The 20,352-nt window shown below is 35.4% G+C and overlaps 1 protein-coding gene across 2 annotated transcripts in view; it reads right to left on the minus strand.

Moving 5' to 3' along the window:
- SCFD2 (sec1 family domain containing 2) overlaps window positions 1-20,352 on the minus strand; it is a 475,629-nt gene that overhangs the window by 273,040 nt on the left and 182,237 nt on the right. For both annotated transcript variants that reach the window (XR_013165880.1, XM_077136863.1), the window contains exon 5: window positions 16,717-16,966. Coding sequence is in view for 1 of the 2 variants with exons in the window: in XM_077136863.1 (XP_076992978.1) it covers window positions 16,717-16,966 (250 nt within the window). In the remaining variant the exon portion in view is untranslated. The remainder of the gene's footprint in view (window positions 1-16,716; window positions 16,967-20,352) is intronic.

The following is a 20,352-nucleotide window of genomic DNA, read 5'->3' on the forward strand; positions in this document are numbered from 1 at the left end:
TTTAATAATAGCCATGAGACAAGGAATCTGATTTTAAATCATTAAGAATAAAAAAATAATTTGGTAGAAAAATAAGCAAAGGCAGAGACCTCAAACAGGCAATCCACAAAAGCTGAAGTACAAATGACAAATATCTGTTTTCCATCAGTAATCAATGAAATGCAATCATACGACCCTTTACATTGTTCTTTACTTTTTCAAATTTCTACAATGAGAATGTATGACTGTAATAACTAATAAAAACAGTGCTTAAATAAAGGCATTTTCATGTAAAATTAAATGTAAGAAGGTCAGCCTGGCTTCAGCAGTCAAGATGAAGGGGTGGGCAGGCCTGGAGTCAGGGAGCTCAGCGAGAAGGCCATGGGCCAGTGAGTGCCTGGAGAAAGGGAGCAGTATTGGAGAGATGTGAGCAGAATCTGAAAGGAAGCAGATGGGCTGCAAGAAGTGGTTGACTGCTATAGGGCATAAAGTTGACAGAGGAATAAACCACTCCATTGCTTCCCTCCTGAGATGATGGTGTGTTTTAGTCTGCCACAGCTGCTATGACAAATATCACAAGATGGGTTGGCTTAAGCAACCAGCATTTATTGTCTCACAGTTCTGAAGGCAATGAAGATGTAGGCAAGGCCATGTTTTCTTCTGGGGCCAGTGGTGTTGTGGTGATGGCAGTTCTCCAACACACAACAATGCCCTTGGTCTCCTCTGGTGACTTACTCTGACTTCTGGCTTCTCTTTATAAACCTCCAGTAATACAGATTAATCTTATCCTGATGAGGTTTGAGAATCTTAGAAAAGCCTATTCACAAATGAGTCCATTCCTTAGCTAATACTACATCTTCAAAGGATCCTATTTACAAATGGGTTCACATCCATAGGAAGGTGGGTTAAGATTAAAGACATGTCTTTTATTGGTGTGTGATATCGCAGAAAAAGACAGAATGGTACTGAGGAGGAGCTGATATGGAAGTAGGAAGGGAGATTATTGGTTTAGATAAAAATAAAAAGCATATAAAGCTAGAACCATAGAATGGTAGACCAAGGAGAAACTGAGATGAACCTAAAGTAAGAGCCTAATTTTATGATGAGGATACTAAGTCTGCAGCCATTATTGGGGAATTTATACTATATCCAGTATAAGTACAGTTATTAGTAATTAGTGATAATCTTTCTCTGTCACATATATAGTGATTACTGTTGGTATCATGTGTAGACACAAAAATTAGTAACAAGGGCAGTAACAATGTCTCATGCATTTATACACATAAATATCAGAAAGATCCATTTTAGCGTCATAGTTAAGAGTGATTGTTTTATCATGTGGCATGGAAAAATTAAGTATGTGAGGAAGTAATTTGTAGCGATCCCTTAATATGTTAGCAAAATTACTTAGCTATTTACCTTAATAGGCAGGTTTATATATCTTTCTGCACAGCTTATGAAATATTTTAAATATGAGCTAAACATTTTAAACTTCACTTGATATAGCTGTTCCATAATATGGGTTGTGGTTAACTGTTTTAATATGTTGGACAGTAAAACTCAAAGTAACAGTTCCAACATTTCTCATGGGAGTGATTTAGGGTAGACATATGTTCTTTATCAGAGTTTCCAGCAGAAATCTTGGAAATCAAGAGGAAAAATAGACTCTGTTATACCAAACAGTGTCACGAACCATAATGAAAAACAATGTTCTTGAAAGCTGCTTGCTTTGGTTTTGTTTTGTTTTGGCAGCCATGAAACAAGGAATCTGCAGCTAGAGGAATGAAGGTGTAATCCTTAATGGAAAGGTCTCCTACTGGTATGCCACAATAACTGAAAATCCATAATTGTAAAGCCAAAGCATGAGCCAAAATCCTTTCTGAGAGGAATTTCTTCTATATCCTGAAGTCCATTTAGTCTAGTGGGTATATTCTGCACAGTCATGGTTTTTTACACTATTACCCATTATAATGAGCTAAAGCTTTTACTCAAGGTGTGGGCACCAGGAAGGCTAATGATGGGCTTTTAGGATCACTCTTCCAGTTACCACAGCAACATCCTTGTCATTGCCAAGCCAGTAGGGATGCTCAAGATTTAAGGAACAATTCCTCAAGGGAAAGATTTTTGAAATCATGACAGCTGTTTTTCAGTTGGAATTGTGCCCTTAGGAGTTGAAATCTGCAGAAATGTGTATTCTGAAATTTGATGAATTGCTGAGGGAAAGTTATGAGATGAGGGAAGAATGCAGAGGTGCAGTAAAGGAAGCGTAAGAAGGGATATTTGCATTAGTTCCTCATCTTTTACAATTCTGTGTTTGAAAATACTTCATATTTTTCAAAAAAGGATTAACTTTCCTTGAGACTGGAAAAAAGAAAAAATACTTGGCCAAGTATGCAGCCCACTTAGTTTGAAAGATACACCTTTACTAAGTATGAAACCCACTTAGTTTGAAAGACATACCTTTACTAATATAATAAACAAAATGTCTATGCCTTATGCTAATGGAGATGAAAGCTTTTTTAATGAAGTGGCAGTCACGAAGAGCAATAATCATTTTTATGTGGCTTGTGCTTACTAGGACTTTTCATAAAAGGAAAGCTATAATAAACAAATGATTGAAAACAGACTTTTGCTATTGGTTGCAGAATTTGGCAATATTTTACTAAGGATAAAAATGCATATATGCTTTCCATTGGAAAGTAGACTCGAAAGTACAATGAGCTGCCTTCTGTAGCCCAGTGAAAAAGAAATCCTCAATTCCTTCCTCATTCACATTTGATAAAGAGATTCTCCCTTGTTAGATTTCTACCAGGGAATTCAAGAGAATCCCAGTTGAAAGTTCCCTAGGCTATTCTTATATTCTCAGTGTCATTAAGAACAGCTCATTCAAAACTGGACCCACCTTTCTTCAGGTTTTGCAATATGTGGTTGTTCTTAAACAGGGCCAGGGGTAGGTGAGAAAGAATAAAGAAGAAAAAATATACAAAACAAAAATCCTTTAAAATCGAATCTTTTGAAAACTTGAAGGTGATTTCTTTTAATTCACCATGAAGATAATTTATATATTTTATGCAAATCAACATGAGATTTTTTTATTATTCCAGCTGGAGCAGGAGTCCCTATGCCTCTACTTTACACCAGGATTTTGGGACCTACAGAGCAAAGGAAGCATAACTATGAATTTAGCTAGAAAAGCATCATCACAGAATTTAAGGAAAATTTATGCAACATTCCTTCCAAAATACTTACCCTTGTTGAAGTCCTACAACATCTGAGAGCTCAACTAGTAGAATCCCTACTCAATGCTTAGGTCCCAGTGTCATTTCCCACTGCCAGGAAGCTCTACTTCCTGGGGCGAGTCAGGCTTTCTGGCTGGCCTTATTTTCCTTACATTTCTTTATATCAAACCCAAAGTTGCCTCAGAATCTTCTATTCAATAGACAGAGTTCTCTGAGAAGTCTACTTCTACTTAGATGGTATCTTTACAGAATGTATTCAGAAAGTAAATTTACACTTCTTCACTGGTAAACTTATGCTAGATCCACATTTAAACAAATATGATTTTTTTTTCTTCCAGCTAAAGGAAATAAAAAAAAAAAAAGAGGTGACTAGACTTTCTGATGGAACTATGGTACAGCATCTCATCCACCTGCAGACCTATCAGATTTCTAGTGAGTTCTAGAATTAGAGATAGAAAACACTTTCCTCTGTAATCAATACCTAATGCAGGGACTCAAGCATAGAGATTATAACTGGAACTTCATAGGCTGAATTCTGTCCTCTTATAAAATCTTTTTTCTTAATACAGTCCTTTAAAAAAATGAGCCAATTTCTTAAACTTGGGTGATGTGGGGGTTTGAAACTGTCATGTATACCAGAAAAGCCATGCTTTTTAATCCTCACTCAATATTCTTGGGTGGAATCTTTTTTATTAATTCTATAGAGATGTAATCCACACAATTGAGGGTGGTAACTTTTGATTAGATGGTTTCCATGGAGATGTATCTCCACCCATTCAAGGTGGGGCTGCATTCTGGAGCCCTTTAAGAGGGAATCATTTTGGAAAAAGCTTTAGTGCTGTCAGAGCCCACACAGCCAGAGATCTTCGGAGCTGCAGAAGGAAAACAGCCCCAGGGAAGCCTTGTGAAATGAGGAGAGAAAGCTAGCAGACATTGCTATGCCCCTTCCCAGCTTACAGAAGTGTCTGGATGCCAAACACCCCAGCAGACACCAGTCATGTGCCTTTCCAGCTGACAGAGGGGTTCCTGACAGCATCGGCCTTTCTGAGTAAAGATAATCTCTTGTTGGTGCCTTAGAATTGTAAATTTTTCAGGGCCTTTGAACTGTAAATTTGCAATTTAATAAATTCCCATTTTAAAAGCCATTCCATTCTGGTATATTGCATTCTGGCAGATTTAACAAACTAAAACAGATGATTTCAAATATATATATTTTTTAATCTAGATTCCTGGCTTCTTGAGGAAAGTGACAACACTAGACTCATGTCCTCATGGCAATAATATGAGGGTCCTTAGTTTGACACTCTCTCTCCCTATTGCCCCTTTTGTTGAGGATAAATATCCTTTGCCACTTATTGCACTTTCACTGTTGTTTTTCCCAAAGACAGCCTACTTTACTTGTTTATGTAGTATGCTAGCCCTTATAAGCACTTGAGTTGTAGACTCCTATCATAATGCTTGGTTTTAAAAATTCTTTAGTATAAGGATATCATATAAATATGTTCTCAGTATTTGTTAATTGAAAACTACAAAGGAAACAATTCTATAACTTCAGCAATGTGTTTAAATGAATTTACATGTTATAAATCGCAATAGCATCCACAAATATTTGAAAAACAGTAGCACATTTATATAAAAAAGTAGTATTTATTTAGTCTATGTATGATGCCTAAAGCACACATGGAAAGATGAACCTTTTACTCTAAGTCCTATATTTTCCTAGGAATCCATGACCCAAAGGTAGGAATCACTGGTTTGATAACATGAATTCTGGACTTGGAATCAGGAGACATAACTTCTAGTTTCACTCCCTGCATTGAGCTGACTATTGGTTGATAATTTGAGGTAAGTTATTATGGTAGGTTGAATTATCGGCCACCAAAAAAATAACACATATTCTTCATCATGTGTCCCTGTGGGTATGAACTCATGATAGATAGGACCTTTTGAAGATGTTAATTTTAGTTAAGGTGTGGTAAACTGAACCAGGGCAGACCTTAATCTGTATTACTGAAGGCCTTATAAACAGAACCTGAGGGCAGTGCAGTGGTGGCTCAGTGGCAGAATTCTTGCCTGCCATGACAGAGACCCAGGTTCAATTCCCAGTGCCTGTGCATTCAAAAAAAAAGAGAACTGTGGAAGTCACAGAATTCAGAAAAGAAGAGGATATCATCATGTGGCTGATGGGAGATAAAGATAAAAGCCAAAGAAGCCCAAGGATTGCCAGCGGCCAGCACCAGAATGCTACATATGCCAGGGAGAAAGCAAGCCTTGCCATTACCTTGATTTTAGACTTCTTCTAACCTCAAAAAGTGAGCCAATAAATTCCATATTTAAGCTAAAACTAGTTTGTGCTAAACTAAGACAGACTAAGACAGACTTTTAGATTCTTGATTTTCTCATGTGCAAAGTTAATAGATTATATAATTGCTTATAAATCTTTCATTTATAAAATGTAATAATACTATGCTTTATGAGTCCTTAAACTTATCACAAAATCCTAATCAACCATGGCTTTGCCTAAAAGCAAAGGGTTATTAGGGGAAGAAATTACCATGGGAAAAATAGAAGCACGAAAAACTGCAACTATACTATTTTCAAATTTAAATACTATTCTATATCCTCTGCCTCAAACCATGTTTGAACATTTCTTGGCATATTTGTGACAAAATTATCTCAAAGAGAATTTACCATCTTACATATATTTTATTTGAGCTCAGATATTTGGAGTATATTAATTAGACATGTAACTTTATGGGCTCAAATTTAAATTTTCTTTTTCAGAACAAAGGAGATATTGTATATGAAAGTGCTTTGAGTATGATAGTGTTATTATCTGGGATTGTCAGTTATTATAATGCTGTTATTTCCTGATATTACCCTGTTCCTTGTCTGTAAGGGATTTGTCAGACTCAAAACCATAACTGCAATTCTTTATTCACAGAGATCATTTTAATACTGAGTCATCAAAGCATACAAATTCACACAATTGAATGCTCAATTTTCTTTGGTGTAATATTTATTATGTTGTTTCATATTGTTTTCTGGGTTAGTCTTGTTTCTAAAATGAACCTGTAAGTACTTGGAGGGGAGACATTGCTTGACGCTGATGCTGATGATAACAACCATAACAATGATGATGACAGTGAAAAAACAGCATAATAGTAAAGATAATGATAATGATAGAGATAGCACATACTGAGAACACACTGTGTGCCAGGAACTGTGCCAAGTACTGTGTTTTGTCTCAAGAGTTTGATGCTAGATTGTTTCCATTTCATTTATTAGAAAATTTGGAATCAGCAAAGTTAAAGGATCCATTCAAGATCACACAACTACTAAGGTTCACTTGATAGTGCTGCGTGATTTGCCCACTAAAACATACTGTTAGGAAATGGGAGAGCAAGAACTTTTTGGATCAAAGACTGCTGCCTCCAAATCCTATGCTTTTTCTGATACTTCTTGTATGATGATATTCCAAGTTTTCATGGATCTTAAAAATTAGTATTTTGATCTCATTTTCTGAAGAAAGTTCAAATGGTTTTCTTTTGTTTTTTCTTGTGACTGCCATGCTAATACTAAAGTATATGGAAACTGATCCTCTCTTTGAACTTTGCAAGACTGAGAGAGCATAAATATAATGGGCTTATTTAGGTCACATCAATTTTCTTTTAACAACTCCCCAATTCCTACCCATTCCTCACTCTTCTTCTCACACAAAATAAGGGATAGAGAGCTATCCCTTATTTTGTGTGAGAAGAAGAGAGTTTTGGCCACCAATCTAGAAATCTCCTCAATACAGACTATTAAAAAGAGTACAGATTAAAAATAAAGTAGTATGCTTCCATCAAACATGCTTGAAAAGCTTGTTTTCTTGATCCTATCAACAGCTGAGATGGTAAAACTGCATTATATAAATTGCAAAATTCTTACATTGATTAATTGCTGGTTTTCAATAATTCTTTTGCACCAAATTTTCACCACCACAAAATGTACACAAAGCATAAAATAAATTCTGTGACCTACTCACAGGTAAACCAAAAGATTATATATCAAAACAACCTAAGTGCAATATTGTGCACAAATTCACAGTAAAACCCAGGCCCACCTGGTTCCAGTATAGGTTAAGTACATTTGAAAGTCAACAAAATTCTTCCAGTATAAACCAGGATACCCTACCCTATTCTATAAGGTTGAATCACCACTTTCCCAACATGATCCTTTTACTTTTTATCCTGAGATGTAGATTAAACATTTCTCCTCAGCAGACAACTGTAAATTAAACCCTACTTCTCAAGACATGCATCTTTTCAGGATACTTACTAAGGGGTAAGTATGTCTACCAAATGTAAGTTTATCATCAGAAATAAAGTCCTTTGGTGTATGCAGAGGATGATCAACTTGTATTGTGTGTGTGTGTGTGTGTGTTTCAGTGACAGGCTTAATTACATCAAATTTAAGTAGTGCATAATTTTCACGCTGTTTAAACTGTACATGCAAAATTAAACTAAGCATGAACAGATACTTAGTGTCATACAATAAGATTTCTCTGAAGTCTAAAAAGCCACTAAATTTCTCACAAATTTTTATTTTTAAAACAACCTCTGAACTCACAAATTTTCCTCTCATAAACATGAATGTATGGAAGTGTTTAAAGGTGAAATCATATTTAAAAGAGAAAAATGCAATATCCTGAGCAATCAGAGAGAAACTCATAAAGAATGAAATGCTGGTTCAATGGACACCTTGAGCAAATATTAAATAAATACTCTTACAGTATGACTTTAATTCCAAAAATAATACAGCAACATAGGCATGTTACAAAAAAAGCTGCCCAAATAACCTCAGCTAAAACACATCATCCTTGTCTTTTTCATAAATTATGCATTTTAATTCCCCCAATGTTCAAATTTGTTTTGAATCTAAGCATTATGTACAAACCATAATAAAGCTTTATGGGTCAATATTCTTTTATGACCATACAAACATGTAATCAAATATAGGGCTGTACTTAATGAAATGGCAGCAAACTCTATAACTGAGAAATTAGGATTTAAAAGATGATTTTAATTGTTGAATCATTATATAGACATTCCTCTTTGCTTTCTGGTATATAGGAGCAGACAGAGGGAAATACCTGAAATCTTTAAATTGTACTCCAGCTGCCTTGATCTGTCATCATGACTGTATAGCCTTTACCTTATGCCCTTGTGACTGTAAAAACCTTGTGACTAAACTTCACTTGTACCCATTTATCCAGTTTTTCAACTTTAGAGTTTATGATCACTAAAGACAGCCCCTAATGTTTATTAATAAAGGGTCCTGGCTTATCCCAGACCTAGCCCTCCTGAAGTCCAAAGTTATCTTAATAACCAAAGCTGGATCTAACTAAAGTGGGCCTGCCTGACACGCACAGTAGCTTAGACTTTACCTATAAATCCCATATAACTCACTATAATACTAAAAATCACATTCATCGTATTAAGCCTGTCATTTTCTTACATATATTCTGTGACTAAGCATTTAATTCATCTAAGCATGCTCAATAATTAAATTGCCTCTTATTACATCATCTAGGGCCACTGTGCTCATTATCTTAAAACTGACCATCTCTTAGTGCCATAAAGCTAGCAGGATTACTACAGTTTGGGGAGAAATATTTTGGGTGATAGGCCACCTGATCTCCTGTTACATGCCTAGTAATAAACTTTTTCTCTCTTTGAAACCCCAGTGTCTCAGGAACAATTCATTTGAGCAAATTGGACAAAAGATTCCACTGCCTTTGTCCGGTTACAATTTGGTGACCCAGATGGGATGATGCCTGAGGCTCTGGACCCCAGCAGAGCAGGCAAACATGGTCACCAAGCCTTTTGTAGCCACTGGACTGTATTTAGTCTAGAGGGTCAGCAACTGGGGTTTTTCTGTCCTGCTGGCACTTCAGAGACTTACGGCACCTTAAAAAGCCTCAAAGAGACAAATCCTTTTCAGTTCCATGTGCAAAACATCTGGTTGGGTGAGTGGGTCATCAGAGTAAAAGTGGGTCGGGGAATAAATATGGTGGTTCGAGTCCCCTTGGATCTGGCTTTAAGGCCTGGTCCTGCTTCCAGAATGATCCTTTTTCTCTGACCTCTACACCTTTCTGTTTTCTGGGTGCCATGCTGTATGGAGTTTGAACCTAAAATTGTCTGCTGAGTATACCCTCGGAAAATGAATAATCCAACACTTAATTGGTATCTAATGAAATTAAGTAGACTGTTTAAGCACTAACCTGTGTGTTACCTAGGTATTCTAAGAGTTTAAGCCTTCTTTGTTAATTGGTGTAAGTGTTCATTGTTTAATTCTTAGTTGGTATGTTTGGTCTAGCTATTAATTGGTATGTTACTTAAATATAATGTGTTATGCGTTTGTTTAAATGTGTTAATTGGTGTCCTAATGTATTCGTATTGATCAAATATTCCTAATTGGCTACTGTTTATGGAAATTCTTTAAAAAGGGAACATTTGTATTGAAAATTGAAAAGATTTTAGTTATGAGTCTAAAAAAGAAAACGATTTATTTCTATAACATAATCTGGCCTCAATATGGAAAATAGCCTGAGAATGGTTCTATGGAAAGATACCGCTAGGCAGAACCTCTTCCCCCAGATGTGGCCAACCCCTCGCAAATATTCCAAGAAGCTTCCCCCACCCATGATTTCCATGAAATCCACTGATGCCACCCCAGCCCACACTCTCTTGCCCTCTGGAAACTGTAATCTTGAGATAAGCTCCCTTTACCCAACATCCGCCCTCCGGCAGTGGCAACCCTGCATGACTGTGGCAGCGTTTAAATTTTAAACCTTGCCAATGAAAAGCTGCCAACTTCCTGCTTAGCCCTCTGCTTCTAAACCAGCCAATGAAAACCTGCCAGTTTCCCACATGCAAACTAGACAATGAAAAGCCACCACCTCCCTTTCCCTATTTTCCGCCAACCATCTTACACAACCTGTACCTCTTTCCCTGCTCCAGGCTGTCACCATCTCAGGCTTCAGCCTGCCTATGCAAATCCTCCCAGTAAAGCTCCTTTGATTGAGTTTTGGTCTCTTCTCCTCCCTCCTGGTTGAAAAACCTATCAGTTACTACCATTACAGTTAAAGTTTAAAATATTATAGTTAAAGTCATTCAGTAAAAGAGAGCAAAAATAGGATGAGATAATATATTCAATCTTTTATTTGTCCTTCTCAAAAGTATTTGTTTCCATGTAACTAATTTTCTACTTGTGTCTGTCTGCCAGTTAAATGTATATTCTCATACCTCCAGATGGTTAATAGCAAATAACAAAAAATTCTTAAAGAGCACTATTTGAACTGCTTAGAAATAAATAAGCATCTTTACATAAATATACAAATTGGTATTTCTGAAGTAAAAAGTAAAGAAGAAAAAACTCTGAGCAACAAGATTTAAAAGCCTAAATTTGGTAATTAATATAAACAAACCTGGACATTATAAAGAAATTACCCTGGAATCTCCCTAAAACCACAAAATGCTCTCAGAGGATTGCCTCTGGGAAAAGCAAAGACCTTTCCCAATTGTCGTGGTCACAGCTTTTAGTGAAATAGATCCAAAGATGGGCATAGAAACTCTCAACTCCCATAAGCCTCTCACCTAAGAACTTTTAGCTTTTTTTTCTTTTTACATGGGCTGGCACCGGGAATCAAACCCAGGTCTTCTGGCATGGCAGGCAAGCATTCTTGCCTGCTGAGCCACCATAGCCTGCCCTCACCTAACAACTTTAAAATCCAAGTTCAACAAGCCAAACATCATTCTTTTTGCCCCACCTATCCCTGCCCCCAGGGCCTATACACCTAAGGCATCCATGATGGTAGTGGGGGAGGTGTGATTTAAAATTGTTTTTCCTGGGTCTGGAGATTAGAAATGATAAGCACAATACCACAGAATAGGCCATGCTGATTAAAATCATTTTTCAGTAAAACCTTTGCAATGGTAACCATAGTAATCAGATCACTATGAACAGCCTCAGGATAAAAATAACTGAATAAAATCTAACTATCGAATCTCTACGAAAGGTAGAGATATGGAAAAGTTTTCCTGGATTTAGGCTTGGAACAAATTAAACAATAGTAGTATATTTTCCAAAACTTGATAATTAATGCACTTTTAAAATTGTTTGTAATTTTAAGATATTATTAAAACAAAGAGATTCTTTTTCAACCTCCAGTGAAAGGAATTTTATGATATATTTTTGAATTGAACAAACAGGATTTTATTATTTATGTTCTCCCTACACTTATACAAGCTTACTGATAAAATAAGCTAGTATTGTAAGTACATTCTCAAAATTCCTCTTAAAATAGCCTAAGTAGATAGTTTAAATTAAATAAACTGAGCAATATACCTGGTAATAATAACACATATAAAGTATAGTAAAATTAAAAATATGTTAGTGCTTCAAACATATCCTATTTAAGAGATTGGTTATATCTAGCAGAAAATATAAATAACCTTGATTACCTGAATTTAAAAAAATCTGGCTTTTTAGTTACTTTACCATTTGTTACCTCAATATGTAGAAGAATTTGAATTTGTAATGGCTTTGTTTATATCAATCAGTATATTTCTGTTAGGGAATGCTGTAATAAATAGGGACAATCTAATTCTTAGCTACAAAGAGTTTATATTCTAGTTAGAATATATACGTACTAGGGCACTATATAAGACAATAATAATAAAAGAATAACAATGCTGGAAAAATTTAAGACCTCTATTTATTTAAATATTAAGAAAGTAGCGTTTAAATAAATAGGGCTCTGAACTGTTTTTTTAAAGCTTAAATTAATTTTGCAAATTAAAATATTACTGGTATTATTTAACTCAATGTTAAAGACTTTTGCATTTTTTTATTATTAATCCTTTAAATATTGAAAAGCTGATTATATTTCAAACTTGGAGTTATTCTGACCTTTGAAGATAATGCCGAATTGGACTGGGAAATTTTAAGCACACTGTAAACATCTGTGTGCTGTGAGTATAAAGTATATAAATACTTGATGTGATCCAAAGCCAAGCATAAATTTCTTCCTTCTTCCATTATTTCATACTATCCCTGTTTCTTCTCCCTTTCATGAATGCTTTTATTAGAAGGAAGTATTTTTTATTAGAAGTATTATATTAGAAAGAAATTAGAAAGTATTATATTAGAAGTATTTTATTAGAAGGAAAAAGCTTTGTGAATTTGTCATCAAATTTATTTCTGATTATGGCCAGTCTTGGTAAATAAAAACTCTAGGTGGGATAGATAATATATTTATTATTTCCCATAATAAGGTCATCTTATTCTCTGATTAAAAGTGAATTTTGTTTGTATACTGACAACAAGCCCTGAATAAATACAGAAAGTCATAGAAAGTTTATAGAAGTGAATTCTGTCTGTCATAGTCACTGCTGGCCACAATGTAATAAGTCTGATTATCATATATTTCAAAAAAGAAGCTTTTGTGTCAAACCAGGTATTCATACAAAACTTAAGTTTAGTTTTCTCCCTGTTGAAATAACATAGATTGTTATTCTGTTCTTAATTTGAAGTTTTAAAAAAGGTTTCTTAATCATCCAAGTACTCTATTAGAAAACAAAGATTTAGCATCAAAATAACATCCTTGTTGATTTTTATGTTGGCCTTATCTTTTCTTTCAGAAAAGTCTTATCACTGTTAAGGGAAAAACTGTTATGAAGAATTTGTTATTTCTCTTATAAAAGTAAGGTGCTAAAATAGTTTGACATATTGCATAGGAGGTATTTGGGAAGTCTTACCATATTTAAAGGGGATTTTCCATCCTGTTGCTAGCTAAATTTATATAGCTAAAATATTATTTATGTATTTAGAGAGTGTAAAAAATTCCTAAAGACTTAACAATGTCCTCACTGTCCGTGTTATACTCTGATACTAATCTGTATGATGTCAAACAATGGTATGGGTCTGTTAGTCAATGGTTTTAGTTATTCTTAAAAAAAAAGCTACAGACCATAGAAACAGGCAGATTTACTTGTCAGCTTCACTGCTTTGCTCTAATACTTCTCTAGAAGTATAGGAGGTCCACTACAGGTCAGAGCTTCATCTACAGCAAGGAAAGACTTTAAAAGAGAGGCAAGACAAATACATAAATTATATTTTATCTGTAAATTAACATAACTCTGGTAAATGTGTAAAAGTGAAACAGAACAAAACCTCTTCTATGGTTTGTTAATATAAAACAATTGCTGAATGTTTTTATTTCTGGAAGTAGCTTCACTTAAAGTTGCTTATAAAATTAGAGCTCAGATTGTAAGCTTTAACTATGATTTTTATGTTCTGAAATGCTTTGCTCTTTGTATAACCTAGTAGTTCCCAGGAACTTTAAATATCTGTGTGATACCCGAACCTCAGATTTCATTCTCTATCTCTGAAAGTCAGCATTACTCCATACCACAACTGTTAAAAACAAAAACAAAAACTGTAAAAGACCAAGCTCTGATTAAAGATGTGACTGAAACTGATCTGGTTAAAACCAAGGTAAATCAATATACAAGGTAAAATATAATATTGTCTGTATTTTAAAAGCTTAACTTTTGTGTAAGACCAAAAAAGAAAATATTAATTTTGTCCAAAATTTAAATTTTCTGTAGCACATTATCTAATTGAATATGTCTGGTCAATATATTTAAACAACGTAATTCAGCTTTATTTGATATAAAACCTAGATTAAGGAATAAAATCTTAATATTCTATGTCCTGATGCATTTCAGAATATTTTGTGCAAAAAAAGAAAAAGTATTTGCAAAGTCCCTTAAGGGACTGGAAAAATTGGAACTATTAAATTTCCCTACCTGGGGAATTCCTGGCATTTCCTTAAGCAAGAGGGGCTCCCAATTTAATGAACCAAGGCCTCAACCTTGAGGCTTACCCTTATGAAACTTATTTCTATAATAGTAAACTGAATCTACTTATAATTAATTCCTCAGAGTTATCCACAGAGAACCTCTGTTGTTACTCAAATATGGTCTCTCTCTAAGTCAAATTGTGACCATCCTTCCTATAGGGACATGATTTCCAGGGGTGTAAGCCTGGCCCTGGCATCATGGACATGAAACACAGGGTAAAGCCTAGCCCTGGCATCATGAGATATGACTCCTAGGGATGGACCTGGCCTTGGCACTGTGGGATTAGTTGAGGAAAAGGGAAAAAAGAAATAGTGTTTCAACAGCTAAGAGATTTGAAATTGAGTCAAAAGGTCATTATGGAGGTTGCTCTTAAGCAAGTTTCAGCCAAATGTTACAAACTGCCACAATATAGCAACCCCCAACCAACAGTATTTCCAGAAACATTGAAAGATATCCTGGGCTTTATAGAATCTTACTTAAGTTTTTTTTCAGAGATTTAAAATCTCCAGATTGTTTTAATACCAAATAAGCTCTGAACCCGGAAATGCCAGTCTCTCAGAAGACAGCAACCAGTTTTTTCCTCTGCCTTTTAAGGACAATGCCCTTTTTCAGCCTTGAAGAAGTTAGAAGAGTTGTTACCCAGATAGCTCTTAAAATTAAGAGAAGATTATCAAGTGAGAGGGAAGAATTGTAACTGAGAAATTAGGATTTAAGAGATGATTTTAATTGCTAAATCATTATATAGATATTCCTTTTTGCTTTCTGGTATATTGGAGCAGACAGAGGGGGAAATACCTGAAATCTCTAAATTGTAATGCAGCTGCCTTGATCTCTGATAATGATTGCATAACCTTTATCTTGTACCCTTGTGATTGTAAAAACCTTGTGACTAACTTCATTTGTACCCATTTGTCCAGTTTTTCAAATTTAGAATTTATGGTCACTAAAGACAGCCCCTAATGGTTATTAATAAAGAGTTCTGGCTCATCCCAGAACTAACCCACCCCAAGTCCAAAGTTATCTTAACAACCAAAACTGGATTTAACCAAAGTGGGCCTGCCTGACACATGCTGTACCTTAGACTTTAACCTACAAGCCACAAATACCCCTCATTATAATACTAAAATCACATAGTAAGGCTGCCATTTTCTTACATACATTCTGCGACTAAGCATGTAATCAATCTGCACATGATCAATAATTAAACTACCTCTAATTACATCATCTGGGGCCACTGTGCTCATTATCCTAAATAATACAAACTGCTGTATAAACCTTCTACAGATATAAAGCTATCAGAATTACCGCGGTTCAGGAAGACAAATTTTGGGCCAAGAGGCCATCTGCTCTCCTGCTAAGTGCCTAGAAATGAACTTTTTCTCTCTTTGAAACCCTGGTGTCTCAGGAATTAGTCATTTGAGTGCATCAGGCAAAAGAATCCACTGCTTCTGTCCTGTAACAATTCCACAAGCCTTTCTTAAGTAGATTTTAAATTGGCAAACTGTTCTATACTAAACAAAAAAAAGTTTCATTTCTGTGGAAACTTCATTCAATTTGTCAGGGTTTCATTTTCATAACCAAACTTGGAAAGATCAACAGTCGGCCCAAGGTATAAAACAAAACATGCCTGGAACGTTGAGGTTGACGGCTGTACACAGCTAGTGTCTCAGCACTGAATACATCTTCCAATATGACACACCAGGGGACAGGATGAACAGTTGACCCATCTATTCTGCCTCACTTCAGCCTTCCTGGAAGAAGATGTCAATACACACACACACACACACACACACACACACACACACACACACACACACACTTAATCCATACTCATGGACATTAGATTATGCAAAATATAAATAACATTGAATTTCATACAAAATAAAAGCCTTATGCCTCCATGAATTTTATCACAATTCTTAGATTATATGACATTTATTTAGATACTTCCTCAAAATCAGCATAGCCTACTTTTCTGGGATGTTTGAGCATCATTTAGAATAATATCAATTAGTTCAAATTCAAAATGAAGTATGAGAAGGGAAAATATCAAGCCACTCTTAAGAATCATAATGTTTAATCCTATAACAATATGTAATGACTTAAAGAATGTTTTTTTTTAAGTTTGAAAACAACAATTTCAAAGAGAATTCATTAATAAAAATGCTTTGAATAGGATGTACTACATTTTTATTTTTCCTTAAAGATGTCATGTCCTGTGAGTATTTTGCTATTTTAACAAGGCTTTGGTTCTTAAGAAATATGAATTCTGACAAGCAATAAGAAGGTCATTTCACAACCAGGGGTGTAAGCCTGGCCCTGGTATCATGGACATGAAACACAGGGTAAAGCCTAGCCCTGGCATCATGAGATATGACTCCTAGGGATGGACCTTCCTTTATGACAGGAAAACAAATACTGCAATGAAAGCTTCTGTTTCTAAAGACTGGTTAGCACTCATCAGGCCTCATGAAATTCCAGATAACTCCAGTGAAGATGGTTACACCCTCTTCCTGGAATAGTCTTTATTTTTAAACCTGCTTTCCATATCAGTGGTGTTTATGTTCCCTATCTTTGTTACTAACCTGTGATTTTTTGCAGCAAAGGTGACAACACAGGTTCCTCACAGAAGACTTGAGCCAATGCTTTCTTCACTTTTCCTTCAGCTTCACCCAGGTCTTTGTCCACTGTGAATTCTCCAGTGACAGAATAAATGTAGATGAGAAGGATCAGCAGTTCTTCAGGGCTGTAGTCACCATTGGTCCTCTGGTTCAAAGGCTTAATCATGGGCAGAAGCTGATTTAACACAGCAGGCATCGCTGACTCCCCAATATTCTGAAATAAGAGGTGACAATATGAAAATATGACAATCTCATAGAAAGATGCAATTTATGCACCACATGTAAATTATGCACCACCAAATATATCTTGCAAATGACTCTGTGATGGTCACTGTCTGAATTGCTTTTGTTTGTTTCTTGTCCTGGAGAGAATAAAGCAAGAAATGTGGTACCAGTTTTTATTTTTTTAAAGTTTATAAAATGGCTAGCCAAATTGTAGATCCTTATATAATATCTTACATATTATTTAAACAAATAAAAGCCCATTAATTTTAAGGATAAAAGCATAACTGCTTCAGAAACAGGACATTTAAAATTAAAATAGTATACTTATAAAGCAATATGATTTTTTTAAAAGGACCAGTCTCTATATTTCCAAATGAATGCTGACACACCTTCAAACGACGGATCTTGCATTCTGCACCATATTCTTTTGAATATTCTCTGTATTTGAAAATATTAGTCACTTGAGGATAGATGTCTATTTTTATAAAAACAAAAAGTAATTTTCTGCTAAATCTAGTGAATAGAATAAGGAATCAAACTGGCTAATGCACCTTAGGGTTAAAGATTTACTTGAGTGACTGTGAAGGTAATTCACCTTACAACTGTTAAAATTTTTGCTTTCAGCCCCTCCCTTTTAAAGGAGCTCAGAGTTGAGTTTTAACTCAATTTTTTGTGTGGTATTAAGCATAGTTTCAAAATTCCTTGCATGTGATAATGGCATTGCATTACTGGAATAAGTACATAACTTCCAAGGAACTGTACACATTTCTAGCATAAAGTACGAGATTTTTCATGAATAGATAAATTCCCATTTTAACAAATATGATTTAATTTCCTCTATAATATAAAATAACCCTATAAAACAAATACAACTATTTGTATTTGTGTTTAAATAAAGGGACAAATCTTATTACAACTTGCAACTTTTATATTATTCATTCAGAACTATTTATTCAGTGCCGACTCTATGCCATATATTATTCTAGGTCTGGAGATATAATAGTGAACAAAGCAGACAAATCCCTGACCTCTCCTGAACTTATATTCTAGTCTGGAGAAAGACCATTAAAATGCTAAATAAGTAAACTACACAATATGTTAGATGGTGACAAGTGTTACGAAGAAAAATAAACCAGGAAAGGGAGATGGGACTTAAGGGTGTGTGTATGTGTGTGTGTGTGCACGCGCGCGTGTGTGAGCATACACTATTTTAAATAGGGAAAAAAAAGATCCTGAGAAGGGAACACTCAAATAAAAAAAGACTATAGAAGCTCAGTCTCTTTCTGAATGAAGTTGACAGCAAGAAGCTGAATGTAAGTCTGTATGGATTTAATTACTCTAAACAAGCTTTTCTATTCAAGTCATTTCCACACCTGGAAAAATTTCGATGTATCATCTCAAGGTTAAGTTCATAGTTCTATTATTTGGTATGTGAAAAACAGCTGTTACCATTTGTTTCCACTAAAAGTCTTTGGTGTTCATAATGTACTGCAAGAAAAATAAAACGCTAAGGCTTTTGAATGGTAAGGTGAAAATGGAAAATAATAGAAAAGAGATTTTACTGTGGCATGTTGACAATAAGTGATGTACCAAGTATAAACACACACTCCTCAAAAGTAACAGAGAATGAAAGGTTTGAAGGCATTTGATAACTGTCCTATAGCCTCAGAGAGCCTCTGAAGAGGAATACTCAAGTGTTCTTTCTTTGCTTTACAAGGCGCCAAAAGCAATTTAAAAGAAAGGAGCTATGTGGTTGGCCTGTTAAAGAGGGGTCTTGGGTGTTGTAGTTTTGCTTTTACTTTTTACTCTTTCATCAATTCCTTGAATGACATTAAGCAGATTCTTTCATTTCTTTATATCCCATTTCTAGAAAGCAGGTATATACATAAAGCACCTATCATATCTTAACTAAAGAGGCCCTATATTTCCTTCACCAGAGGAAAAAGATGTTTTCAATGATAGTAATAAAAAGTAAATCAGGGTAGGATAATCATTACAATCATTTGTGAGGATTCACTAACCAATATCTGGCTATCAGAGCTTCATTTTCAAGTCATAGACCTAAGATGCATTGCAGGAGAGCAAAATCTCTTATTAGTGGCACTCTGGCAGACTTCTGTGAACCTGGTAATATCTGTACAAGACAATTTCTAACACTGCAATCTAAATCTGCTTAATGCATCCTAGGAAGTAATACCAGAATTGAATACAAAGCCAAGAATATTGACCAGTCTTCAAGAGACATGGGATAGAGTAGAAATAAAAGAAATTCCATTTCAAAAAGCCAGACTCCACTCCTGACTGTTCCACTAACTGGCTCCTTACCCTCTTTGGATCTCAGTAAAACCTCTTAGGATCTCTTCCTCTAAGAATGAGGAGTTCTGACAAGAAGAAGGTTGAGCTCTGTCTCGTTTGTGTCAGGGTCTCCATTTTCACACTTTTTTTTCACAAAAAGAATGGTAAAAAGCAGCAAATCATAATCACATTGTTACAAAAGTTAAATATAAAGTCTCAAAAAAGAAAATTTTAACCATAGATACAGATGAATATACACAGAAATAATAACAGGTATGTGTGTAACATGGGCAGCTATGCTACATATATTTCCTAACTCCATCTACTAAGAAGACTGAGAAATACTGACACCTCAACAGCAACAAGCATATCCCAGCAGACAGGTCTCAGTTTTTAATCCATTCTCCAATAAAAGCAAGCACAGATCCTTGTAGAAATGGGAAAGGGAAACTACCATATGAACTGGAAGATCTTGTAACACTATAAAGTAAGTATAAAATAAATATCCATGGCCCAGATCAAGATGGTAGAGTGAAAAGTTCAGGGCTCTATCTGCACCTCCCACCCCCGCAGTTTGAACAACCAGTGAGAACTAGTAGGACCATTTTTCTAAAAGCTTCAGAAACTGCAGTTAAAGGACTGCAATTAAGAGCACTGAATTAAGAAAAAGGTAACTTAAAAGCGGTAGTATCTCCTACTACTGGCACCTCCTCCATCCCAGGCTCAGTGTAGACCTGGCCTGCATTCCCCAATGTAAATCCCTGATCCTGTTCTACAGGAAGCAAAGTAACCCTCATGGGCACATTGGGAGTATGTTATGTCTGGCCCAATCCCTCTGGTGCTGGACTGAGGGAATAAATCAGGACACTTATTACAAGCTTGTTGTCTCAGAACTTGCCTGGCATGTGGAAAGCAAGTCACAGAGCTCTCCCAACACTGTTGGAGAGATTCTAGTTGTGGCTGCCTGGGACAAGAGATGGCTGACTGTAGATCATGTAGTTATTAACCAGCACTGTGAGGACATTGTTTCCTGGGGAAGAGATGACATTCCTATCTCTACAAATCAAGGAATTCCTAGGG

This window comes from Tamandua tetradactyla, chromosome 19 (genome assembly GCF_023851605.1).
Source record: "Tamandua tetradactyla isolate mTamTet1 chromosome 19, mTamTet1.pri, whole genome shotgun sequence".
In the NCBI taxonomy this organism is placed as follows: Eukaryota; Metazoa; Chordata; class Mammalia; order Pilosa; family Myrmecophagidae; genus Tamandua; species Tamandua tetradactyla.